This window comes from Amblyomma mixtum, chromosome 8, assembly GCF_055824585.1.
Source record: "Amblyomma mixtum isolate Tamu chromosome 8, ASM5582458v1, whole genome shotgun sequence".
Taxonomy (NCBI): domain Eukaryota; kingdom Metazoa; phylum Arthropoda; class Arachnida; order Ixodida; family Ixodidae; genus Amblyomma; species Amblyomma mixtum.
Window position 1 is genome coordinate 35973912 of NC_143019.1, and position 25831 is coordinate 35999742.

Below are 25831 nucleotides of genomic sequence, written 5' to 3' on the forward strand. Positions count from 1 at the left end.
CATTTCGCACCATGCTGCTTCGGTGGGAATACTCCGGTACGTGGCTGGCATACCGAGGCAGTGAAAAAAGAGGCTATAGCCAAGCCTGAGCAGAATGGGGTTTAAACATACTGCGGCAGCCATACCCCAGCTACTGGGCATGAAAAAACAAAACCACGCCAATGATAAGTCGTATCCTTCCATCCCATGGGTGACAACCACATACTCTCTGTTCTACTAGCAATTAACGTGTTGTCGTGTTTGTTCCGTCCTCGTGTTTTTTCCGCGCTGTTTTACCATGGATAGCAATTGACTGTTGGTCATTAGCAGGGGCTAAGTATATTGTTAGGAAAGAGGGAGAAGGAGCATGGAACCACAAATAAGACTGATCCATTCGCATAATGCTGCACCGAGATTTCTTTGTGAAAATAATGGTGTCTTCGGCACAGACTCAATGCCTCCGCACCGGTGCACAAGAAGCAACGCCAAATACGACGCAAGGGGCACATCCCTTTATACCTCAGCCGAACCTGAAAAATAGCGCTGTCGCTGTTTCTTCCCTCTGTTCACTGTGGCCTCCGAGACTCTGGGTAATCTGTACAAGCTCTTCGGTAGCAGCGCGTGGGACATGCTTGAATCAGATGCTCAAAAAAACTGCGGGAATAAATAGGGAACCAGAGGGCGTGTTCGCAAGATGCTGCAATTATGGTAACAAGGTACATGTTTGTCAGACACCACGGCGCGTTATGCTTGCCGGTTTAGAGCTGCAGCTAGAGTAGCTGCCGAAAAAATCTAAGACTATTCTCAATCTAATGTCAGCTCGCCACATTGTCGCTTTATTGATATCCTTTTACCTGTGCATACATTGACAAAAAGTCCAATGCTGTGAAGTGCAGGCGTGCCGAATAAACGGTGTATGCCGTCCGCTGCCTGAGCTAAGGTAGTACTAGCAGGACGAAGAATATTTACGAGCCTTCTCACAAGGGCAACACACATGGCTTGCCAGCCAGTGGCTGCGTGATTGCAGCGCGAATAAATGCATCACAGCTGATATTCAACATTTCTTTAAAATATACACACTTGAGATGCTTCGTCAGTTTCCCCGTTATCAAATCTTCCTATCCGCCACTGCAGAGCGAAATTTTCTGCACCAATAGCGTCTTCTGCCCACGACGTCTGCTAGCGCGCGCTGCACGACGGGGTTGCACCACGCTCCACATGGCTCCACCGTCAGCATGTCGGCATTTAGAAACTATGACCGTCGGTCTCCGCGGTGGCGCGCACGCGTGTCGTGCTGTATAGTGCTCATCGGGGCACCGCGCAAGTGAACTTCATGAATGTCGTTCGTATAAAATTCCCCACATGATGAACATGAATAAATCATACTACCGCGTGACACTATTGCGGCTTGAGTAAAGATAAATGCATTGACTCGGGCTGCTAATCGCCGATGTCAAGGCAAAATTCCCACACCGACTGTGGCGCTGGAAAAGAAAATGCGTCACGCGCTTGCATCGACATCGAGAGGCAGATAAACGGGCGGCACACGCCGCAGAATCGCTCAAGATATGTCTACATGAGGAGGCCGGGTCCGGTAACACCCGCCCATAGACATTGGGCAGGTGGAGGGATGAAAGCATGCCTGCATTCAAACGACCGGGACGCCGCTACAAGATAAGTTTCTTCCTGTCTTGGTCACCTTTCAGGCTCATGCTTTTAACAGCCACCTTCAACCTTAACTGTGGCCACGCTTAATACTTCCCACTCAAGCGTGAAATCGCCCGATGCGGGGCAGCAGTCGAAATGAGCCATAGCAGGGATTTCCTGGGATAGCAAGGATTTATCTGAAATAATGTACACTGGCCCCGACGTATACATAGACAAGAACGTAACCTGACTCTTATCAAAACGATGCAGCGGTTACGCCAGCAGAACGGGGCGCTTCGCGCCCGAAAGAACACCCAGCGGTACACGTTTCGAGGCAAATTAACGTGCGTCGCAGCTACTCGCGCGGTAGCTCCTACTCCGGAGCGTCGTACCTGTCTCTTCCATGGAGGAGGCTGGGCCGTGGCTGCAGTCCATGCCTTGCACGGGCTAGGCTGAAAGACACCCCTCCAGCCGCCACCGTGTCGCGCCACAAAAAACTCCCGCGATTCGCGCAGTTACCTCATATCGCGCGCTCCTCGCCAGCCTCGCTGTCGTACTGCGCATGCCCTGTTCGCTTTCCTCTGGAGTTCTTAGGGCATGCGCATGTGCTATCGTGACGTCACGCAAGCGGTGATCGCGTGGCAGGCATATCGCGCTTCATATCGACCTTTGCTCTGTTCACATACTTGAACAGTCAAAACGCATGCTCAGTGAGCGTCGTGCTTTGGGCAGCAACTAACATCTACCGATAACGCCTGATTTGAGATAGCCTGCATATGAGCATGCGCTGCCTCATTGATGGGACTGACTTCACCTTTTTTAAGGCGCTCTTCGTAAACGATTCGGATTAAAAAAAAAAAAAAAACTAGCACCGGTTTGTTGCACCGAATGGTCCGGCGATAGCTGTTCTTGCTAGTCTATCGCGAGAATATTGTTAAACGACATGCTTTGGATTCTTAATCATTCTTAAGAGGAAGACGGTTGGCAGCACACTGTAGTTGGCAGGTTTTCGCCTTCATGGCCTTGCTCACCCCTACAGCCATGCGTGATGTTACAGTTGCCCATCTTTAGCACTGCGATAGCATTAGAAGTGTCATCACGGAAAAATAAAACGTGGCTTAGTCGGTAAGTCATAAAAATAGCTGATTGGTCAAGACAGTGATGACGTCACCTGGTCGCGTGACACTGCCGAGCGCTGATTTCTCGACAGGTTGCGTGACGCCATGAGACCGCGTGACGTGGCCTAGTTAGCAGGTGCACTGAGAAGTCATAACGGCGTGGCTGGCTGTAAAGTTCCTGATAGGTCGAGACGAGCCCAGCAAACCAAAAACCTCTCAGAGACGTCTAGCTAGACGTCTCTGAGAGGTTTTTGGTTTGCTGGAAGGATGATGTCACATGGTTGAGTTCGCAGGTGAGTTGGTCACGTGAGATGGCTGAGCGCGGAGGCGGGCTCTACCGAAGCTAGGGTATAGGGGTCCGGCTTCGAAGGGCGCCGCCATGTTTGTCGTCGCGCGGCGGAAATCGGTCCAGCCCGATCGCCCTGCCGCTTTCCGCTTCGCTCGCCGGATTTTTGGGCAAGTGTGAACGGGCCTGTAGGCCGTACCATGCGGTGATTCATGCAATCTAATGTCTAACAAGTCATTTTAATGATGAATACGTGCAACTAAAATTGGGTGCCTATGGTTATTTAAGTATTAATTAGTAGTTTTATTCGTAATGAAGTAAAAACGGAAGGACAAGGCTAAGCCTAGCCGCGGCGTCTGCCATCGAAGCCTGAAGCACCTGAGCTGCGGCTAACGGAAATAAAGGGACAAGGAAGGGGAAAGAAAGAAGGGAGCAATAGAAATAAGGAATAGGGTGGCACTATATACAAAAACACACGAGTTCAAGTAGAGTGCGGCGCCCGCGCGTGGCTGCCGGTCGCGGCCCATGATGTCTCCCACGCCGGCAACATTTAGAATAGGATGACCATATCGGTTAGAGGCATAGGGGAATAGCGGGCGCCAGTGCGCATGCGCAGGGGCGTTATGTTGCATAGTGCGATCCCCTTCCGCGGGGCACTACTGCACACGCGCTGATTGGCCCCTACGCGGCAGGCGTGCACGTGGCGCCCTCAAGGCGTTCTGCGCATGCGCAGTGGCGCCTCGCGAAAGCGGATAGCGCTATGCCATAACTCGCTATTGTCCTGTGCACTGGCGCCCCGCAATTTCTCTTTGCTTTGCTTCTAACCCTTACACCATGATAACCGATAGGGTCACTCAGCTCTAGAACAGAACTCCATACTGACACATTGCCTCGCGCGCGACAAAACATCACGTGGAGCTATTCCTTCCGCGCGGGGACGCAGACGCGCACACACTTCGCCTTCTCAAGCCGCGTGCTCACGGTATAAATATTAAAGACAGGTGCTTGTGGCCCAGTTCTATGGCGTAGCAGATTTCTGTCACCACGCACACAGACGACACAGGAGTTTTCACCACAGCCTCCTATGCGCAAGAAGCCAGTTTTAGACGCGCGGCGCAGCAGTCGACAGCGATAATGGTCACCATCAAACTTGGCTTCTCGCAACACGAGCCGCCGCAGATAGGACACAGCTCAATTACATTCATTTATTTGCCACTTGCGTTGTTGTCGGGGCCTGGGACTGAGCCTGGACCGGGACTGCGCCTCATGCCAAGCTTGGAGGTCCCGGGCTCAATGCCACGGTGGCCACGGGCTGAACCCGGACCTCTGCATCAGGCCCGTGCTCTACTCTGGATGACACCTCTTCGAAATGGAATTTCTACAACTTTCGCCGATATATATTTTGTACCTGGCAATGGCCACTGGCCGTTTTTGACAATGTTTGCACAATCGCTGCGGCCCGCCTGCTTATGATAGAAAAGTTTTAGCTCACTGAAAAGAGAATGTGTGTACTTTTCAATTACATGCATTGTTAATACATATTAATGTTGCTACGTGTGAAGTGAGCAAACTACGCAGTGCATAATGCAGCACTTATATTTCACTTGCCTGTTTTTGTCAATATTTTACAAAAAAATGGCTGAGGCTTAACTTGGTTAAGCCTGGAGAATGCGAAGCATCATCGTGTCGCGTAATTTGGAGGCGCACAACCACAGCAACGGCGCGAGGTGGGCCCCCGTTTCTCCACTGTCGTGACGTCATCGTGTCACGTGGTGTGACGTCATGTATCACGTGATTTGGAGGCACGCAACCGCAGCGACGGCGCGAGGTGGGCCCCCGTTTCTCCACTGTCGTGACGTCTGGACTGTGCATATTTCGTCTAGTGCACAAAATTTCTGTGAGCTATGCACTTAGTAGTTCTTTAGCTTTCGTAGTTCAAAGTTAACCATCACGAAAAAAACACAACCCATGGAGGTCTGAGTGTATTGAGTACCCACACCTGCGTGGGTAGCTATGGCAACCTGATCTTGCCTCAGAGAGGAGGACGCTGCCACCTGAATTATCAATCCTTCACCGCATGAAGCATCAGAACTGCAGAATGGGTCTGCCAGATGGTGCTACCCTTGCTACCTGCACGTGTTGCCACTCCTAGTGCAAGCTGGGATGTGATTCACCCCCACTTCGCGTGCTCATTTTCACTTTTGAGCAGCCTGCACTTTCCACAGTGTAGTAGAAGCAGGTGGCGACAAGCGGATTAGGGAAATGTGCTGGTTTTTTGCGTTGCGCCAGGTCTCCAACTAGGTGGCCATATGTGTTATGTGATGCGCAACACGAAACATGGGAAAACTGTGCACAAAAACCTCTTCAACTCTCAGCTAAATGGCTAGACTTTACAGCACTACGAGGAGCCGCATTGCTTTGCGCAATGTGAGCTCCGACCAAATAGCTGCAGTGCTCTCATAGTGCTCAGAGTGAGCGTGACCAGGAAGTCAGCACCAACACGGTAGTCGGTACTCTTAAGTGACTCAGGTCATACTTGCACTCGGCCTGCCAGACATGGGTTAAGTAAAATCCGTCCTGTCCTTGTCTTCTGTGTGCTGGTCTTTTTTAGAACTGCGGAACTTTTCCTTTATTTCAAACATGGGTTATTCATTTTAGCAAACTAACCCTGCCATACTTATGTCCGCTACTAACTTTTTTTCCCCCTAAAAGTCTTCTGTGCACAACAATGACACACACAGAGGCAAGCACGGTTTAGGTTGAAGCTTTATGAACATTTGAAAGGTATGGGCATAGCTGTGCTGCTAACATGCTGTGCGCGCAACGTGCCAGTCAGGCACATTGTGCAATCTTATATGCAGGATGGTGTCGCCGCCTGAATTTGATCCCCTTATCACATCAAACTTCCTCTTTTCATCTCCACACCTAACTCTTCACTGCCTGCCAAGTTTTTCTTCCCATGAAATCCGGTCTGCTACCTTAACAAGCCATCAGTTTCTGGTGCGCACAATACATACCCCTACCCATGTCCGTTTCCTCTTCTCAGTTTGTTAGGACATGAACTTGCAATGTTTGTCCACTAACCCACTGCGCTCTCTTGTCTTTTAACGTTACCCCTAACGTTCTCCTTTCCACAGCTCTCAGCACCATAGACAAGGACCACATGAAACAAGAAAGGGAGAATCCCTTCTGAAAGCATCACACACTCCTGAGCAGACTTTCCACCTGTGTGTAGTGCACACTCATTGGTGTGTGCAGCAATGCAATACTTCCGAATAATCACTGATGCTGCTGCTCCGGTAGCACATACTTGGCGTGTCGTTCTACACAGTTGCCATTAGAAGCACATCACGGTCCTCTCAAGATGAAGAGCTACATGTGACTACAGCCTTAAAAAATTGTTAATTTCAAGCTATGATGTAATGCCTGGTACATGCTATGTCACGCTTTCAGGACCATTTGAGCCGAAAAACTGAATTAGTGAGACTTTGCTTCTAGACAAACAGCACAAAAATTCAGCACATAACATATTTACTCGCAGCAGTAAATATGTAATATGTAATGCGCTCACATAATGCATACACTCAGTACTTTCTCTGCGAAAAAATAAATTCTTCTTTATATATAAAGTTTTAGAAACACAAATGCTTTCATTATGCGAGTAAACACAACACAAAACATTAACGTCTCCAAACTATGCCAGGGAATTGAAAACACCTCAAATGCTATCAACAAGTTTTTATTTGTTCAGTGGTAGAAAACTGCCTTCAGCTGGGAACAGAGAAATGTGTCTATCATCTACTAGAACAGGGCAACCAGCGAACAACAAAGAAAGCAAAACGATTCATTAAACACAAACACTTGAACAGCCCATAGCAGAATTCTAGTGCAATTGCAAAATTCTAAAGAACTGCTTAACACTATGTTAGTGTTGACATGCCAGCAGCATTTCCCGAGCAAATGCTGCGAGAGTGTCAACCAGCGATTCGAATGCACGTGCAACGGAATGACGTGACTTCAAACAATGACACAGATGTGTCTCGTGACATTCCTTGTGCGTCACAGTTGTGAACCTGTGTAGGCATTAAGCCCGCTGCAACACAAAGTAAGCAGCCATGGAAAAGTTGTACTACTCTATGAACACTCTTATGCCACTTCGGGCATCCCTCCTAGGGCCCTATGGCAAAGTAAGAAGCTTTCAGGTTCAGATTTGCCCATGTCCAACTAGTGCCTGTCAGAAACCAAAACATAACTTTATTCGGCACATATACTTGAACCAAAAATATACTTTGGCAAACGAAAGGACTCTAGCTGTAGATCACTCAATTAGGCATACATACTTGGCCTGAAAAACATTCTCTGGCAAACTAAACTCCAGTTCAGCACAGGTAACAAAGCAGACCCTTGCATGTGCCATACCACTCACTAGAGCCCTCATAGTTAATTTGTCTACAGCAGGTGACCTCAAAATCGAAGACCTTCAAATTTCTTTCCGATCAATGAGAGTTCTTGAAATGAGGCCTGATGGAAGCTCCACAACTGGTGGTGTTCAGTAACTATTCACAAACCGACCATACCTCTCCCCAGGATTGCCCACAAACATCACTAATGTGCTCGTAAGAGCCACCGTAAATGCCATAACGGGTCACGCAGTCTGAATCGGCTAAGCGCCGACCCAACATGCTACTTCGTGAGAATGCGCTCACTCACTACTCACTCATGGAAGCCACGACCCGCAGAGTCATCACTGCCTTGGCAAGATTCTCGCACTGACACCTCCCAGTTCCTGAACAGCCCGTAAAACTCTGACCTCAGCGTTTGTTAGCCTGGCTTACTCACACCCACATGCATCTTTTTCACAAAGTTCCCACACCAAAACACTTTCAAAAGAGTGGAGATAAACACAGCAGGCTGACAAGGACAACAGCACGCAGCAACAGCGGAAGCCTTGATTTGAAAGCTCTAACTGCCTCAAACTTATCCCCAAAAGTCTGTCTACGTTAGCACAGACCCCAGCCATGGGTATGGCCCTGGCCATAGAACCTATCCTGAACAGTCGCTTTCCTGACAACACCAACCATCTGGAAGACTGCAATCAACTTTTAAAGTTGGGCACATTAAGTTAACAGCAGTGTCTTTTGACCCACACGTAAATGGCACCACAGCTTGCAACCGGTGCATTACACCACATCACATTTCCCTTCAACGTGTGCATTCTTGAGAGCACAGACATTCCGAGAAGCCACCTAATGATGGGTCTCTCTAGAGGGGAGAGCCTGGGAAGAGTGGTTTTGCTGCTCCAGTTATATCTGCAAGTAATCTGGTGTACTGCATACAATTAAAACAGCGCACTGATGACTGATTACCCACCTGCTTATCTCCTCAATGCTTGCCTGGATCAATCACAGCGGTCATTACCTGAGCACACAGGGGTTTTGAGCATGTGTGATATGCACCTATTAGACTAAGGAACGCTGAAATTGTCTGCATAGAGCTTCCGCCTGTATGGCTAACAGAACACAGAGACAAATGCCTCGAAGTCGAAGAAACTTCAAACGATTCTCCGGAAATTTTCCCATCCAAACTGCTCATTCAGAGTCCAAATAAGGACAGGACGAAGTGTTACAACCTGCCTCTCGTTCCAACCAAAGGTGCATATCGCTTTATACCTAGCTAGCCGCATGCAAGGAATGAACACAACAAGTGGCTACATGAACTTAGCAGTCTAGATTCCACACGTCATTATCAACAACATAAGCAAGTAGCAACAAAAATTCTTTCACTGTCCATGGACTGAACACGCCTAAGCACAAGCTATTACTGTCACTTCAGCAACCCCTACTGGAAGAAAAAATAGAAAATCAACCTTCTTCATACGGGCTTCAATGAAGCACTCTAAGTGCGGAGATAACACGGTTGTTATTATAGCAGAACTTTGCTAGAGAGGGTGTGTACTGAGAATAGTCACCTACTCACCCAGAACCACACAGCACACTGTTTGTCACCAGCTGCTGCCATTTTGAAGCAAACTGTCCCGCATTGGAATTTACTAAGAAAAGAATATCGTGCTGTGTTGGGTTAACGGACTACACTTTATTCAATCTACTCATCTAGGATTTTGCTTTCTTTAAAATACCAAAACTGGATCCAGGAACCACAGGGGATTACAGAAAGATTACCCAAATTCATCACTCCAGTCAAAGATCACCGTGTGACGCTGGTTTCTGCAATGAAAACGTCTTGACCAGGGAAGTGAGGTTCGACACAACAACGAGGTTCTAGTCTCTTCTCGACAGAAAATGTGCTCAGCTAGACGGCCCATTGAATCAAGGCACAGCGAGGAAAAAGCCACAGTTATGAAAAAGGTTGAAGAGCCAGTTTGAAACCTGTTCCTTCAGAGGAATGAGACCTGCAAAATGAGCTGCATTGCATACATAAGTGGTGCCCTCTGGAGAGACACACAAAAAGCATTCTGCTGGACAGCCTAGCAACGCGAGGTAGGATGATGCGAAACCCGAAGCTTGGACCATGCCAGAGAGACTAGTCTGGGGCTGTCATTGGAATTGAAAAAGAAGTCTAAGTGGGGTGCACAGGACACGCTAGACAGGTAACGCTTGATCCAAAATTCGCCGAAAAAAGCGAGAATTAGACCATCTGGGGTGCAGTTTTTTACAGTGATGTACAGAAACGTGAGGAATTGTTTTCTAATATAAATTTTGTTGCGAAATTTCCCACCAACAGATGGCGTTGCAGCACCGCAGTAGCGACGACTCTCCGAGTGGTGGGCAATGATACACCAGATATAGTGAACAAGGGGAGTCAGATAAGCTACCCCCCCCCCCTTATTCCCTGTTAACTGTGCGTTGAACTTTTATAACCTCCCCCTCAGCCACACTTTCTATTTTTTTTCTTCTTTGAACATGGCCTGAGCACATGTATACGTACTGCTCACCCGTTTCAAAGGGCATGGCCACATAATCATCATCATCATCACAAACTACTGATGCAGCTGAAGCGCCACCTTCCAGTGGCTAATGTAACTATTCCTATTTTGCCAAAAAACTGCTCATTATTAAAAGCAATTCGCACGTTTTTCTCTGCATTTCTGTGAAGCCCACATCACGCTAGAGCCTATACTTATCAAGTGACTGAATTCCTACTTTTTCTTTCCCTTTTGGATTGCTGCGTAGACCATGAAAGCAGTGCTTGCGATCACAGGGAAATGCACTTGACAACTGCAGGGTACAATATGACGACACTGGCAGTGCACATGCACGGACATGAAATGTGCGTTCAAGTGAAAGGTACAGCATGGAAATAGATGCCACTTGCCCTCATAAACATGAGAAAAGAAGGGGGCTGGGACCTGAAGACATTTTTGACCTGCAGTCTCCTCGACACTAAAAAGCATCTGCGCCATTCGGCATGCAAGCCCACTCTCCCACCATTTATCATTCCATACTGGCTTGTTCACAAGGGCCTTGCTGTACGGAGGTGAGCACGGTTAGGATGGTCACAGCTTAAGATGTGCAATGGCCTCACAAAGGTATGATCCTACCCAATACCATATGCTCCAAGTTTTTGAGAAAACAGCCAAGATGGAAATCAATCATACTTCCACCTAAACAGTGCTCACATCTTAACTCTTGAAAGCATGCTCGCCACTGTACAGCTTGTTTCACCAAAAGCAAGTGAGGCTAAGGACATGTGTGAGCAGGAACGATGTACAGTCTTTGTCAAAAGTTTAGAGCCCAGGGGGTTTACTTCTTAGCCTTGCAGTGCGACTCCTGAAGCATTCTGGGAAGCCCTACCCATTGAAGGAGGCAGAACCAGAAATCTTCTTACCCAGAGAAAATTTGGAGCGCTGGAAATGCATCACGAACCACACAGTGAGGCTCAGAAGCAAACCCCCTGGGCTCCAAACTTTTGACAAAGGCTGTACCATATACAGCCCTTTAGCACCTTAGGGTGGACTGCTCTGGCCGTTCACTGCCTTGAATTCAAAGCAGACTTGCCTGACACACCAAATGTTGGCTCTGGACAGCAAACCGCATGTCTTACGACTCTCTCAAAACAAACTGCGCCATGCTTTGCACACTCCAAGCCTGCCAGTGATGCAATTCCATGCATCTGCGATCCACAGCCAGACTCTTTCCTTGGTCTGCAACGTGGATCCGCTTTAAAAAGTCGATCCCCTAGCTACGACAGATGTTTTGCAAACTAGTCCTTCGGATCTGCCGTGACGCAAGATTGCTAGTGCGAGGTCGTTACTGCTTCGGCTGCTGCTGTTCCACGGGAAAGCGGACCTGGCTGTGGCCCTCGATGCCGGCCTCGACGACGTCGCCGGCGTGCACGGGACCCACACCGCTGGGCGTGCCCGTCAGCAGCAGATCGCCCGGCTCCAGGGTAAACCGCGCGCTGGCCGCCTCCAGCAGCTGCTGGATGGTGAACAGCATGTTTGAGGTGCTCCCTTGTTGCCGCTGCTGGCCGTTCACCTTGCACCAGAGGGTCAGGGTGTGTGGGTCTCCGACCGATTCCTTGGGCAGGAACTGACCCACGGGGCAGGAGGTATCGAAGCCCTTGGCACGCTCCCAAGGGAGACCCTGGGCCTGACACTGTGGGGTCCAAAAGCATTTCGGTTGGTATACAGTAGCCGACCGATTTTTCACACTCCAATAATTTGGACTAGCGCGATATTTCGGACTTCGCTAGGGAACCGTCACGCACCTCATAGAAACGTGCATATTTTCATAACCAATATTTCGGACTTTGTAGAGTCTAGAATTTCAAATTTTCAGACTAAAATAGACGCCAACAATATTGTGGTTATCGTTTTTCAACTGAAAGTTCGTTATTTCGGCCTAATATAGATGCGAGCGAGCATCGCTGTAACAACCAACCCGTTCTCTGTGAAACACGCCATCTTGGATTTACATGGAATCGGCTTGGTTAGGCTTGGCTATTTCTTCTCAATCGTTGCCATTCGAGGTAATGAGATGCTCTCCACTGCCATCGAGATGGCCTACAAAGGGCGCGCGATTGCACTGAAAACGGTACAGCGGCAGCGTCTGCCGCGGCTTGTACGACGCACCCCGCGGTGCACACGCACTGATACTGCACAGCACATGGGCGTGGTTTCGTTTCGCATCTACTGTGATAATGCCACTGCAGCCAGGATTGAGTCCCACAGCCTTTGGCTCAACTGCCAAATGTCAAAGCCACAGACCCACAACAGCGAGTTAAGACGTTTCATTCATTTGTCAAGCACACAATGTTCAAAGGAAGTCATGAAATGAGGATACACAGGATACTCCGTTGTGGAGTGCAATGGTGCAGCTGATACTAAAACAGGAAAACTAGTAGCACCACCTGGTGGCCAGAAATACTACTACTCTGTGCACTTTTCACAGCTTTTAACTTAAAAAGCATTTCATGTCTACACATACTTTGCGGGACAACGCGGGACCCGTTTATGCAGACTGCACATCAAAATGTGCACTCTCATTTATTGCCATAAGCAAATGAAACAAATATGAGCCAATTTAGAAATCAACAGAAGAATGGAATGATTATGGCTAGTACTGTTTAGCAAGTAGAGACCACTGAACGCTAAACTACTGCCATTTTCCTCCCTTACTGTGCATGACAGGTGTTCCACTTAATCAACAGAGGAAATCAGCACTCTACAAAGTGCATCTTTTAGCTCTTTGGAACTACAATCTTTTTCATCAGCCCTAAATACAAATGACAGTCCATTTAGGTTTATCCTGGATAAAGTGAACAAAACCAAGAGCATAAGATGAAGTTATGGTAATCAGCAAATTTCGCCACATAATACCACACTGGCATGAAGCCTAAGTGCAAATAATCCAGCTCTTTTGCCCGAGAAGCATTAATTCCTGCCCCCAGTAGCCATGCAAGATACACTGGCTTTCACAAGGCACTAAGCACTGCCACACAGTGCATGGACAGTTGCAGCCTTGATTAACTGTTGCAGAAAACAGAATGCTTTTGTGCAAGCCTGGGGTTGGCTCTCACCTGTCGCTGAAGCTGCCGGTCGGTCATGTCCAATGCAATCACGTATCCCGCCACATAGTCCAGGGCCTCCTCGGCACGGATGGCCGACCCTTTACGGCCAACCACCACACCCAGTTCAACCTCATGGTCCAGCTCCTCACAGCCTCTGGGAATCTAAGAAGTGGCGACGGAGCACGGTTTGAGCAAGTAAGGTTAGTGGCACACAATGGCATTCTTTGGCCAAGGGCATTTGCAAGCGAGCAGGCACTGTGCAGGGACATCACGTGAGAGAGCATATCCCCTTCAGGTGCCAATTAAAGTGACAGCGAGGAGAGCTCTTAATATTTTTTTTAAAGCAAAATCCGATAGTTTGGCATTTCGTGGCTTTGTTGCCACTTGGCCGGCAGCAAAAGATGCATTTATTTCTAAGAAATTTGGATTTGAAGTTGAGAAAGTTTTTCCCGCCGCTCTGATTTAAACTTGGGATTCTCTTATGAACACACAGGACTAAGTGACGCGTAACATGACGTGCACATGACGTAACACAGACTCCGTGATTTCTGGCGGCCAGCAGTGCAGCCTAGCAGCAGCCGAAAAGAAAGCTACCGCCGGCCGCACGTTGAAGGTATCTATCGGCTATTGCGGCCGTCGCTACCGTCGCTTCGTTTACGTTTGTACCAGCGTTTTGCCAGCGTTACAATGGATCCCGCTCTCGAAGTCGTCAACGAAGTTAACTTTAGCATACCGTGTACCTTGTTACCATTAGCGGAATACCGGGAGCCCGCCTACTGCCGGTGAGCAGGCGCTGATTGGTCCCAATGCTGCAGACGCGCGCGTAGCTGCCGGGTATGTGGCGCCATCTGGCGACGTCAAGGAGATTTGCGCATGCATTGGCTGCGCCTCAGTGATTCATGGCTCCTCGTGTCCCAGTGTTTCTAGAGCCACTGGTTCTAGCAACACTGTTTTGTCCTATGATGTCATCACACTTGTACTTGCGAGTTTGGCCTGTGGCGGCGATACCTGTATTTTGGTTCTTGCTCTTTTCTATGTTACAAGAGCTTTGTTGTCAGTATGAGTGGCGTTTTCGTAATCAAGAGCTGGTATTCTGTAGACAGAAGCCAATTTCAATTTCTCCTCAGTGTCTCTTTAACATCCAATCAGGGAATTATTCAGATTTTCAGTTTTAGAGCATAGCTCTTAGGCGCCCATTTCTGGCTTGCATGTTGTAATTGTTTGCGTAACTGGCGGAGCTATAGCAAAACATACAGCATGGCAAAGATTGAACTGGATGGTTTCCTGGACAGAAACTGCTTTGCAGCTCTATTAGGACCAGGAAACCCATACATACAATAGAACACTGTCAATATAAGAAAAAAATTCAATGGGGCACTTTGTTCACCTAAAGTGCAGTGAGGCGAAAGCCTTAAGCGCGGTGTTGCCTAAGGCTTGCTCATCGGTAAATTGGTTTTTGAGGAAAGGAAATGTGTCTGTCTCCCATACCTCAGTGGACACCTGAACCTCACTGTAACGGGAAAGGAGGAAGATGGGAGTGAACGATTAGACGCACCTTTGTTCATTCCAAACCATCGAGCTGGCATGGCGGAGTAGTTAGCATGGTCGTCTCGCACTCCGGAAACCAGGGTTCAATTCCTGAACTCGAACAATTTCCTACCCGGTTTTATTTATTTATGTGGCCTGATTAGAAAGGTTAATTAGGCTAATTGGGTGATTAGGCAATTAACTAAACTCATTCCCACTTACTTGGAGCATCACTATATGATCCCTTTAATTGGTTGCATGGTCACTAGCCAAAGTACAATTGGCCCCACGTTTGAAATTCGCGCACTGTGACGTCACGACCGTTTCGACCAACTGAAAAGCGTGACATTTCTGTCGACAACTACTGCTTACAACGATGAGGCATTAAAGGCTTCCGCCTTAATAATTCAACAAACATTGTATAATGAAACACTCCATCAATCACAAGTTTTGGATGCAGACCCAGTTCTACACAGATTACAGAGCATCCCAGCATTTGAGTTCCATGCTTCTGATGTGCTCACCATAATAGACTGTCCCTCAGTGATGTAGGCTGTGGGGGGCTTCATGAAAAGCAGGGGCTCCTTGGGCACTGCATGCCCAAGCTCCTCAGCATGCTCCCTGCAAGAGTCACAAGAAACTTCAATCAGAACACGAACCTCAAAGGCACAAATCTTGGCAACGCCGAACCTTATAAGTTTTCAAAAGCACTCCTCTTCTACTCTACATCTCAACACAACCAACACATAGGTTTGGTTTGGTTTGGTTTATGGGGTTTAACATCCCAAAGCGACTGAGGCTATGAGAGACGCTGTAGTGGAGGGCTCCGGAAATTTCGACCACTTGGGGTTCTTTAACGTGTACTGACATCGCACAGTACACGGGCCTCTAGAATTTTTCCTCCGAAGGAATTCAACCGCCGCGGCCGAGATCGAACCCGCGTCTTTCGGGTCAGTAGCCGAGCACCATAACCACTGAGCCACCGCGGCGGCTACAACCAACACATAGTTTTAGACAAGTGGGTTCACCAGATCACCAAAACGTTCTGAACATGAGCTGTTTGTTGGCTGGGAAATTTCTCCCTCTCCTCGTTCAATGAGTGTAGTGCATACATGTGTGTTCAAGAACAGCCATGACAAAAAAAGAATTGTGCAGACTGTCCACAGTGCTGAATGATCGACAGAAAACATGTCAATAAAAAATAAATTGGCATCACTGAGGGTTGTTTAAAGCATATGCTGAAGCTCACCGACAATGAAATCTCTCTTTATAACGCATTCCCCTGTTGCTAGCATGACTGTTGTGGCAATTAAGTGCATGTTCTTTTGTTTCCATTCTCAAGAACTTTGCTCTGCTTCTGGAGCACCGCATAGTATCTATGCTGTTCAAATTAAATCTGCTGTTGCTAGTGAAAGTCCCTTTATACTTTTTTCTAAGTACGCCCTTAGGAACACCCTTTAGTATGTTGCTCTTGTTGAAAAAGTAGTTTGTTCGGTTAGTACTGTGTGCTCCTCTACATGAATTAAACACAGCTCGCCCAACTAACCACCGTTTTGACAATATAATAAACTTGAGTTAGTTCTGTAATTCATTCTGCTTTGATGCTGCCTTTCAACGTTACCCCTGCCATTTCCCTCTCAATAGCTCAGTGTGCCTTCGTTGTTGGCAGATGACTGCCAAGTATACGGCTTCCAGGAACGGGGGGGTCGAAACCTCCTCCTCGTAGAGTTAAGCTCGCACCACATTGGCACACCTTCATGAGCTCCCAAGTGGCACCCACTATGACAACATTCACACGCTTTATGGTATGCGCCATCACGCCATACATATGAAGGCCGTTTTATAAAATAGCTTAGTCTCTCCAGCTAAACTTCCCAAGAGAATGTATGAAGGCCAAGTATGACAGTGAACTAGAGCAATCGAAATTCATGACTGACATTATTGAGAAAATCCTCAAAAAATACAAAGAAGTTACAAAGACTGGCCTCAGATTGAGGTGAGATTTCCTTTTTTCCACATAATAAAAACAAAAATGGTCTACGCCTTCCGACATTTGATAACTTAAGCTTCGTGCATGAAACTCACAAGTATACTTGGAATAACATCTTGTGGCTATGCAGTAAAAGCTCCGAGTGCAAAGCATCAGTCAGCAGGCCAGCCTCAATGGCTTGTGAGCGCTTCGAAACCATCTCCCCAACCACCAGAATGACATCAGTGATCACTCAGTATGCAGCACTAGAGGAGCAACTCAATGGAGACACTAGCAGAAGAATGATACAAACAGCTATACTATTGCTTGCCTCAGCTTCAATAAACCTGGTCAATCTAATCTACGACTGACGCCAGTAATGGCCACTAAAGTTCTCGTGATCTAATTCTGACTACCACTATGATCTCACTGATGATGATAATGATCCAGTGGAAACTGGTTCAGAGACCAAAATAGTGTCAGGAGCTTCCCACATATGACAGACACTGACGTGGCTGTTTTCAAATTTCTCTGCTACACCCAGCTGACGGAAAGTGTTCCAACTGAATCCAATCCCTCCGGTGACTGGCAGTAATAGGACAACTCTATATGGAAGGGCTTTGTTACATGCACCTGCCTTTATATTATACAGCATAATATTGCTGCAACTGAGAGAGCACCAAACAAAGGCAGAAGAATTCTATGAACCACTGCACCATGTGCTATTTTAGTAGCTGTAAAAACTTGCACAAAACAATGCATGAGCAAGCCCAAGATATATGCAACAGCTCACCCAAAGAAGAAATTTTGTCACTTCACTGAATACTTTAACCAGCGATTCCAAACTAAGTCAATGCTAAAGCAGTGGGCAGCGCAAAAATAAAACTCGCAAGCCGGCAACTTAGCTTTAATCAATGCATCGATCTACTACACTCGCAGCAGGATAAGTGAAGAGAAACAAAATTAAAAAAAGAGAAAAGCTCACAGCATGCAACAAATGTTTTAGCGCCTAGATATTTTTCACATTTTGATTCATGAACTATGTGCACTGCAAAGCATGATACAGGGGCATGAAACCATAAAACACAGGCTAAGGACAGTTTATTTATTTATTTATTCAAAATACCTTACAGGGCCCAGAAGGGCATTGAGCATAGGGGGCAAAAACAACAGATTAAGCACAATAGGAACAATTAGTTAAATACAATGCGCAATAGAAGGCAAAAAGTGAAAACAATTATAAATATACAGGGCAAACCGTAACTACAAGACATACACCACCATGAGCAGCAAAAAAGTAAAATAGTAGCAAGAATGCATCGCATTTGGCAGGTTTTTCTTAAACTTTCAGAAAATATGAAACAAGGTACGGTGCCTATGGAGAATACATCACCTTCAGAACACCGAGTATCATCAGTTAACTGGGATGTTTTCGGCCAGAAAACGAATGGGCCACAAGTGGTTTTGTAGGACGCACAACATGCCGAAATAACAGGTGTAATTATAGACAGACATGCTAGAATAACATGGACTCCAGAACATACTGAGGATTCAGGCAATGAAACCGCAGACAGAGCTGCTCGTCTGGTATTATCAAGATGAGCGCTCTACTGCGATGGAGCAAGCAAGATAGTGGAAGGGGAACATTCTCCTCCAAGGGAGAAAATGGCCAAGCAAAGGGAGGATAGAAGAAGGCTGCCCGTTCCAGACAGGAAGGAGCTAAGCTACAAGGAGTGCAAGATACTAAGAAGACTACAGGCGGAAAACTACTCCTCCCCAAAATGGAGGGCACGGACCAAACCCCAAAAAGAAAAAATAAGAAAAGGCACCAAGCCAAGAAGAAAAATTCATCTTTTGCAGAGGAGTGGCCGACATGGACCCCATTATCAGAAAATGCGAAGAAGCTCCAGGAAAAAGCAAATATGAAGATGATAGAGTATGGAATGAAGCATTAATTAAGAAGCCCAGATTCTAGGGTGCAAAAGGGACTGACCCAACTGGCAGCTGCAGCAGCACTTAAATTTAAGTGTCAGTCTAGTAGTAAATAAACCACCTACTCCTTTCCCGGATTCCTGCGTGCCGTGCTGGAGAGGGTAGGTAGGGGGGCCGGTTGAAACTGAACTGAACTCAACATACTCAGAACGAAAGAAAAACGTGCATTTATATTAACAGCGACGTGCAAAACTTCTGTACTTTGTGAAGGAGTTTTTGCACAATTTTCTCCATGTTTACTTATGTCCGTTCATCAGTTTCTGACCTAGTCCAACAACACGTGGCATTATTTTCGAAATCCCGGTCTCAGTAGCGGGCTAAAGAAAAAAAAATGAACAAGACATACATATCGAAACTCCATACTTTCCGGGCGAATACAAAGCTTCTAGACTCCATGCCAACTGTGCGAAAAGTTACAACGCTCAAGAGCACTGCATCAGAAAATAAGCTGTAGCTGCGAAATTGTTTCTTTTTAACATCCCAGAGGTCATGGTACCTTCTTTTGCATATTTGGAGGGCAGTTCCGCCCGACCGGCAAGACAGCGACAGCACACTATGTGCGTCTAGAAAGGAAAAGTCTTCGCCCCGAAGGCCAGCAACATTCCGGCGGTCGATGTCACACATCTACGTGTCTTGATTACGTGAACAACGGCTGTCAGTGCAAGAAAACTAACTGAAGCACGTCAATCTAAACCGGAGAAAAGAACTGCTCGGTACACCTTAAAATCGCGTGCTCCTATTCAGCTAGTTGGGATGTTATTTCAGTGAGGCCAAGAAGCTGACTCTGCGTGTCTCAAAAAGTTCGTCGGACTTTTATCGCGAAGCCCGGGGCCCTCCCCTCTCCCAGGGTGCTACCAATCAGAGAAAACAATGTTTGTTTCACCTGTAGTTCCTTCCGACGCAGATAATCTTCCTGCCGAATTCCACAAATCTGCTTAGCCTCATGCTGGTACTGTTGGGCCGCTTTTCCCACTGATAGACCGCAAGTTCCCCCGGCGAAAAACAAGCGGCAGGACTGCACAAGCCCAAGTGGCCCAAGAAGCCCGCAACTCAGAAGCCGCTCGGAGTGGATTAGCTTGGCTACAAACGGGCTATTTGAAGTGCAGACGTGATGGATCGCACGCTTCGCGGTCACCTTGAAGTCGGTGCATGGAGAGTTTTATGTCATAAACGCAGCGTAAGTGTGCAAGAAAACTTTATTAGAGAGTCAGCGTAGCCGTTTTGTTGTACGGCAACTACGGTAACGCGATGTCTTTGCTACTGTTGCCAGGCTTGGCTAGCCACATTTGCCTTGCGGTAGCAGTTACGGCAGTTACCGTAGTTTGACGTGCGGCGGTGCTAAAACTCGCTATTGTCCTTAGAGGCCTTTGTGTTGCACAACTGACACCGCAGTGTGAAACAAGGCAGCTATTAGCATATACTGAACATGAAAAATGGAGTGCCTTAACAATTTCTGGTTTCGTTTTCCCGCGCGTCAGCTTGATCGGACAACACTGAACTCCTCCTCACACGGAGGATGGTTTGGTTAAAGCGACTGAGGCCATGGGTATAGACCGTTTACAGCGCGCAGTTCTTCCGTTTGAGAACAGATGGCGCCACACGTGCGCTCCGAACACGGCACCATTACTTGCCTCGTAAGTCGCCGGCGTGTACGCCTCGACGCAGCAGTGGAAATTTCGCGGGTGGTTGCCGAATGTGTTCTTTCTACGATGTGAAAAGGCAGAGGAAACATGCTCTGTTGTGGATTGCAAGAATTGCGACAGAGAGTTAAAGGTTCAGGATGCGATCGTTTGCGAGCTTCACGAAACCGAACTGCACAAGGAGGTAATGCCAATGTTCGCGCCCGTTCGCCACGCACCCTTTCCGAACTGGCGAATGCAACATACACGTTCGCCAGCGTTAGATAGCTAATAAATAAAGGTTTCGATCTTGGAAAATCTGCGAGGGTAAGTGCACAACACAGCCGCATGCAGAAGCTGTTCCGCCACCGAAACCATGACGGCGTGCTTTCAGTTATTGTGCACTGTGCTGAGACCGCATTGATCGTAAGTTGTGGTCTGTGACCATTAGTAAAACGAGCGCCCGAGGCCGAATTAGAAACGAAAAAAATAAGACTACTTACGCTCCTTCATACGCCTGCTGTTTGTTATGCACTGCACAGCCGTGCGAGCCGACAACGCTTACCGTCAGTCCGTGTATTACACGCAGTCTTGGTGCTACTGTTCAATTTCGCTCCAAGTAGCGCGGTTTTCGTGGACCGTGTTCGGATTACAGCATTTGGTTTACGGCTGCTGTGCCGGACCGTTGTCACTTGCTCGCGGTCCATGCGAGACAGTCACTAAAAGTGACTCCGTACGCTCAGAGTGAAGCTGATTAATTACAACCAACGAGACCACGAGCATTTCCATGTCCGCATATCGAGCGTCGAGCGTACCAAAATTTTTTATATGAGGCCGACGTTACTGTGAAATTCGTCCAGCATGAACGCGTGGCCATGCGCGCGTTATAACAATTATATCGCGGAATCCTTCGAAACGATTGCACGCCAGCTTGTGAAGGCTGCTTGATGCATGGTACTGCTACCATGATAGTCAACCTTTGTGTGTCTATTTATTTTTGTCGCTTTTCTATGTTTAATCAACCAGTAGGAAATATTTCAGGTTTCCTAAGCACCGTTAACAGGGTGTAAACAAATGCATACGATGTGCATGTGAGAGTTTCAGACCAGTGTCTGCATGCATGTACAGAATAGGACAACAACCTGTAAGGCCGCAAGAACATTAAACATTGCCGTTTTATATATTAACAATAAAAAAAAACATTAAACAGAGTCTTCAGCGCATGCAAAGACAAGCATTCAGGCGATCCGTCCGTTGCCTCGAACAGGCGGAGAGCTCAGCGGCTCTCCGCGACATGAAGTGCGATCGCGTTTTCACGCGTGAAGTGATCAAATTAGGGTTCTCACATGTCCTTCCAAGCTTTGGCCAAACCATAGTTTCGTCTTCCCACTCCTTTACAACCGTATCAGCCGGAACACTGCCTGTCGGAACCGAACCGTCAGACGCAGCAGCCTTCGCGACGAGGCGCGCGCCGAGCGGTCAGGAGGCGAGTAATGGCGGCGTGATCACGTGATCAAAGATGGCAGCCCCCATGATACGCCGCTGTAAAGCGTCTATAGTGAACTGTACCATGGGCGTCCGGAGGGGGGGGGCAAGGGGGGGCGGTTGCACCCCCCTGGAAAATCACTCACTCGAACCGTGAGTGATGGCCGCACGCCAGGGGCGGTGGTGCGCTCAGTCAAAAGGGTAAAAGCAGCCCCGCATGGTCACATCTGCGAAATGCCGCGTCCGGGCGTGCGTCGTTCCGCCGTTTTCAAACCACGCCATCGTTAGCTCTACTGAAGGGCGACCTGTTCCAGACATACAGCGGCACCGGCGAGCATGTGTTTCGAGCCGCCTTGAGATGGGTGTCTGTTTCTTTGATCTCTAGAGAGATAGCGACACGGAGGCAGACAGTGCACGGGGCATCTTGTTTTCGCCTATCGTTACGCCGGTCACCGATGAATTCTTAAGGAGGGAAGGACAAATCAGCCGTGTCCACCCCTGCTTTGTCGGGCTGCTCAGGGGCAAGCGGGCGATGAGTTGGCGCCGCCGCCGCTCGCTGTCTCCTCCGATCCACGGGTAGCGCAGTTCGGTAGAAGCGCCGCTTTCAGAATCTCCGGCAAAGGGGATTAGCTGCTTTTGTTCACGGCGACGCAGTCTCCCAAGGCGCCCCCACACCAGCGTTCTTTGCGTCTTCTGCGAAAACCAGCGCCTTTAGTCAACGCAGCCCGATGGCGCCTGCCTGGCTCGCCTGTCACCTCTGGCTGGGCCTCAAATCACAACAGCGCCCATGTACTGTGCGTGTCAGTGCATGGTAAAGAGACCCAGGTGGTCGACATTACCCGGAACTCTGTACTACTCCATCCCTCATAGCCTGAGTCGTTTTGGGGCTCTGAACCCCATAAAAACACAAAAACAAATTTTCCGACCGGAGTGGCGAGTGTCCCTTCCCCTCGGAAGTTGCACGGCGTTCCTTTCACCCCCAAAGTGCGCATTCGGGGATACTGTGGCAAGTAAGCCCTCGCACGTGTGCGCGCCTCTGTGTTTGTGCTTGGGTGTTTTTAGTGGCCGGTTGTCAGCGAAGCTGAGAACAACCAAGACAGCGGACGAGAAAACGACGAGCTGCGAGCAGTGTGTGTGGGGTTGCTCGACTGTGCGGATGCGCAAGCAAGATGGAGCGAGGTGTATGAAGCTGCAAGCGTGCATTTATCTTGTAAATAAGTTTTCGTTGTATATATAGTCATCTTTTGTTTTCAACGTACGCGTTCAACAGTTTTTCCAATCAATGTGTATGATGAGTGTGCACCGAGAGCGTGTAATGAAGCACAGAAGTGAATTTATCACACGTGTAATTACGCAATTCGCCCAGAAAAATCCGAGGCGCCTACAGTTGCTGTTCAAGGAAGACTGACTGAGTGACTGTAGTTGCGTGTTTGCGAACATATTGTGCTGTGTGCTGGTCATCAATCCGGGTGAGTGGAGAACCTGTATGCAGGAAGACTAAGCACTATTCTCCACGAAGTGATATAGCATCTTTTTGCATTTTTTATTAATTTTAGTTGTTTCTTCGTTGATAAACTCCAATGTACCTCTCCTAGCCGCGCTTTAATTTGCTGTTTGTAATTTTTCTTTCATGTGTGCATTTTGTTTAATTTTTATTTATATATAAATAAATAAATTTACTCCACAAATAGCGCCTTTTTGCTACGAACATACCCCCCTCCCCCCCCCGGGGCACCAACGGGGCCCCCCCCTGCAAAAAATTCTGCGGACGCCCTTGACTGAGGCTATGAGAGACGCCGTAGTGGAGGGCTCCGGAAATTTCGACCCCCTGGGGTTCTTTAACGTGCACTGACATCGCACAGTACACGGGCCTCTAGAATTTCTCCTCCAAAGAAATTCCAGCCGCCGCGGCAGGGATCGAACCCGCGTCTTTCGGGTCAGCAGCCGAGCACCATAGCCGCTGAGCCACCGCGGTGGTGGTGGTGAAAACGTTTTAATAAACAACAGGAGAGTTTGCAGACCAAAAATGGTCGTTTACATAGGTGGAGTCCTTAGTCCGGGACCCCGCTGGACGAGGCCGCTACTCGCGCCCGTTGGACTAGAGCCCTTTGAGACTCCAGCCCCGAGCAGTTGAGCAGGGCTGCCTCCCATGCCTCTCGGGAAGGGGAAGGATTGGGGGGAAGGGAAGGATTCTTTTGACAGGCCCAAACCATGTGGAAGGTATCGGAAACTTCCCCACAGTGAGGGCAGCGCCCATCGATTTTGGGGTCGAAATGTTTCACTATTGCAGGACACAACAGAGTGTTGGTCTGCAAGCGCCTCAGAGTTCGCTCATCAGCTTTACTCAGGCCCTTAGCAGGGACCGGGAAAAGACGATGGCGTTCGCAATAGTCGTCCAGAATTTCTCTGAACCGCAGAAGCGGTTGCACAATCTCCGAGCCGGAAGAGCCTGGGTGAGGTGCCCGGTAGGTAAGCGCTCGGGCAGCCGCGTCCGCAGCCTCATTACCTCTAACGCCCTGATGGCCTGGAGTCCAAACTATGCGTTTGGGCGAAGGGTCCGATTCCCTCACTGCGCGCTTTAATATACTCCAGGCTAAAGGTGAAATCTCGCCAGCCAGGTAGTGTTGACAGGCTCTACGCGAATCTGTCACGATTACCTTCGAATTCAAGTCCGAGGCGGCAAGCGCAATGGCTACTTCCTCAGCCTGTGCTGAATTTCGAGCTCGAAAGGAGAGCCCGTTAACGCATTGATCCTGGTGAACTACTGCGGCCGTGTAGAATCCATTGGGCGACGGCCCTGCCACGTCAACGTAGTATACACCCTGTTTGGATCCGTGTTGGTGTTCGAGGGCCCGAGCGCGCGCCTCTCGTCTGCCTTCGTGTGTATGTGTGTCCATGTTGCGCGGGAGTGGAGGGACCCAGAGCTTGTGACGCCATAGCTCCGGAATCCGACACGTCTCCTCTGGAGTGCACTCGTGTTGGATGTGCAAGCGGTCTAGCAGGCGGCGCCCGGAGGCCGTCTGCGAGAGTCGCGTATATTGGTTCACGAGGTGGGCCTCTCGTAACTCCTGGTAGGAGTTTATCACCCCCAACGCCGACAACTTAGCATTGGAGGTGGCCACTGGGAGGCCCAGTGCTCGCTTTGTAGCCTTTCTAACGATGGTGTCGATTCTTATTTCGTGTTGTTTCGTAGTGCGAAGGTAGGGAGCGGAGTAGAGGATCCTGCTGGTCACGAAGGCATGGGCGAGCCGAAGCGCGTCCCTGCCTCGCAACCCGCCGCGCTTGTTAGAAACGCGATGGATCATGCGTCCGACCTGTTCGCCTACGCGCTTGAGTTTGGCAATAGTGGATTCCGGGCTGAGCCTGTTATGGATGAACAGACCTAGTATGCGGAGCTCCCCGACCTCTTTGATAGGGCCTCCCGTCAGAGAGATTTGCAAACTCGTGTTGTCCTTAGGATCGGATCTGATGTGCAGAAGTTCCGATTTTGCGGGAGCACATTGGAGACCACAGCCGATAGCGTAGCTATCGGTTATGGTGGCGGCCCGCTGAAGGCGGTCCTCCATTTCCCCAAGGCTCCCTTCGGTAGTCCAAATTGTTATGTCGTCCGCGTATAGTGCGTGATGAATGCCTTCCACCCGGGCCAATTGGTGGGGAAGCTGCATCATGGCAATGTTGAAAAGAAGTGGCGACAAGACCGCCCCTTGGGGTGTACCCCGCTGAGCCACCGCGGCGGCTCACATGGAGGAAGGAAATCAAAGGAAAGTTTTCCTTCCTCCATGCCTCTTCACGCTCTCTCTCTCTCACTGTGTGCTCGCTCTTCTTTGCTGCTTGATGCGGCAGCACCGCGTTTTTATAGTAGCGAAATGCATGTATAAAGTTTTCATTTGCTTGTTTTGTAATGTATCATCTGTTTAAAGAGCGGCAGCAGTCCAAACGCGTGCCACGGACTCAGAACAGATGTTATTCAATGTATTTGCCATGCATTGCATTGATTAGTTCTAAAATTTGAAATAAATTATGCGAAACATATATATTATCAAGGTACATCAAACACATCCATGAGCAAAGCGGCGCACGAACAGTGATGCTCTGCGCAACTTGCAAAAGGTACTATCGCGCTCAATATGAGTTGCAACGCGCGGTCATCGACCGGGGCTCGTTCCGGGGTGTGCCTCCT

The 25831-nt window shown here is 48.5% G+C and overlaps 1 protein-coding gene across 1 annotated transcript; it reads right to left on the reverse strand.

Moving 5' to 3' along the window:
• Window positions 1-6753: 6753 nt before the first annotated feature.
• Window positions 6754-19617, reverse strand: LOC149332078 (oxaloacetate tautomerase FAHD1, mitochondrial-like). The gene is made up of 4 exons (XM_089557025.1): window positions 19431-19617; window positions 15111-15207; window positions 13069-13221; window positions 6754-11645 (listed from the first exon to the last, which is right to left on the reverse strand). The coding sequence occupies exons 1-4, from the start codon at window positions 19490-19492 to the stop codon at window positions 11298-11300; spliced, it is 660 nt and encodes a 219-aa protein (XP_089413151.1). The 5' UTR covers window positions 19493-19617; the 3' UTR covers window positions 6754-11297.
• Window positions 19618-25831: the final 6214 nt, after the last annotated feature.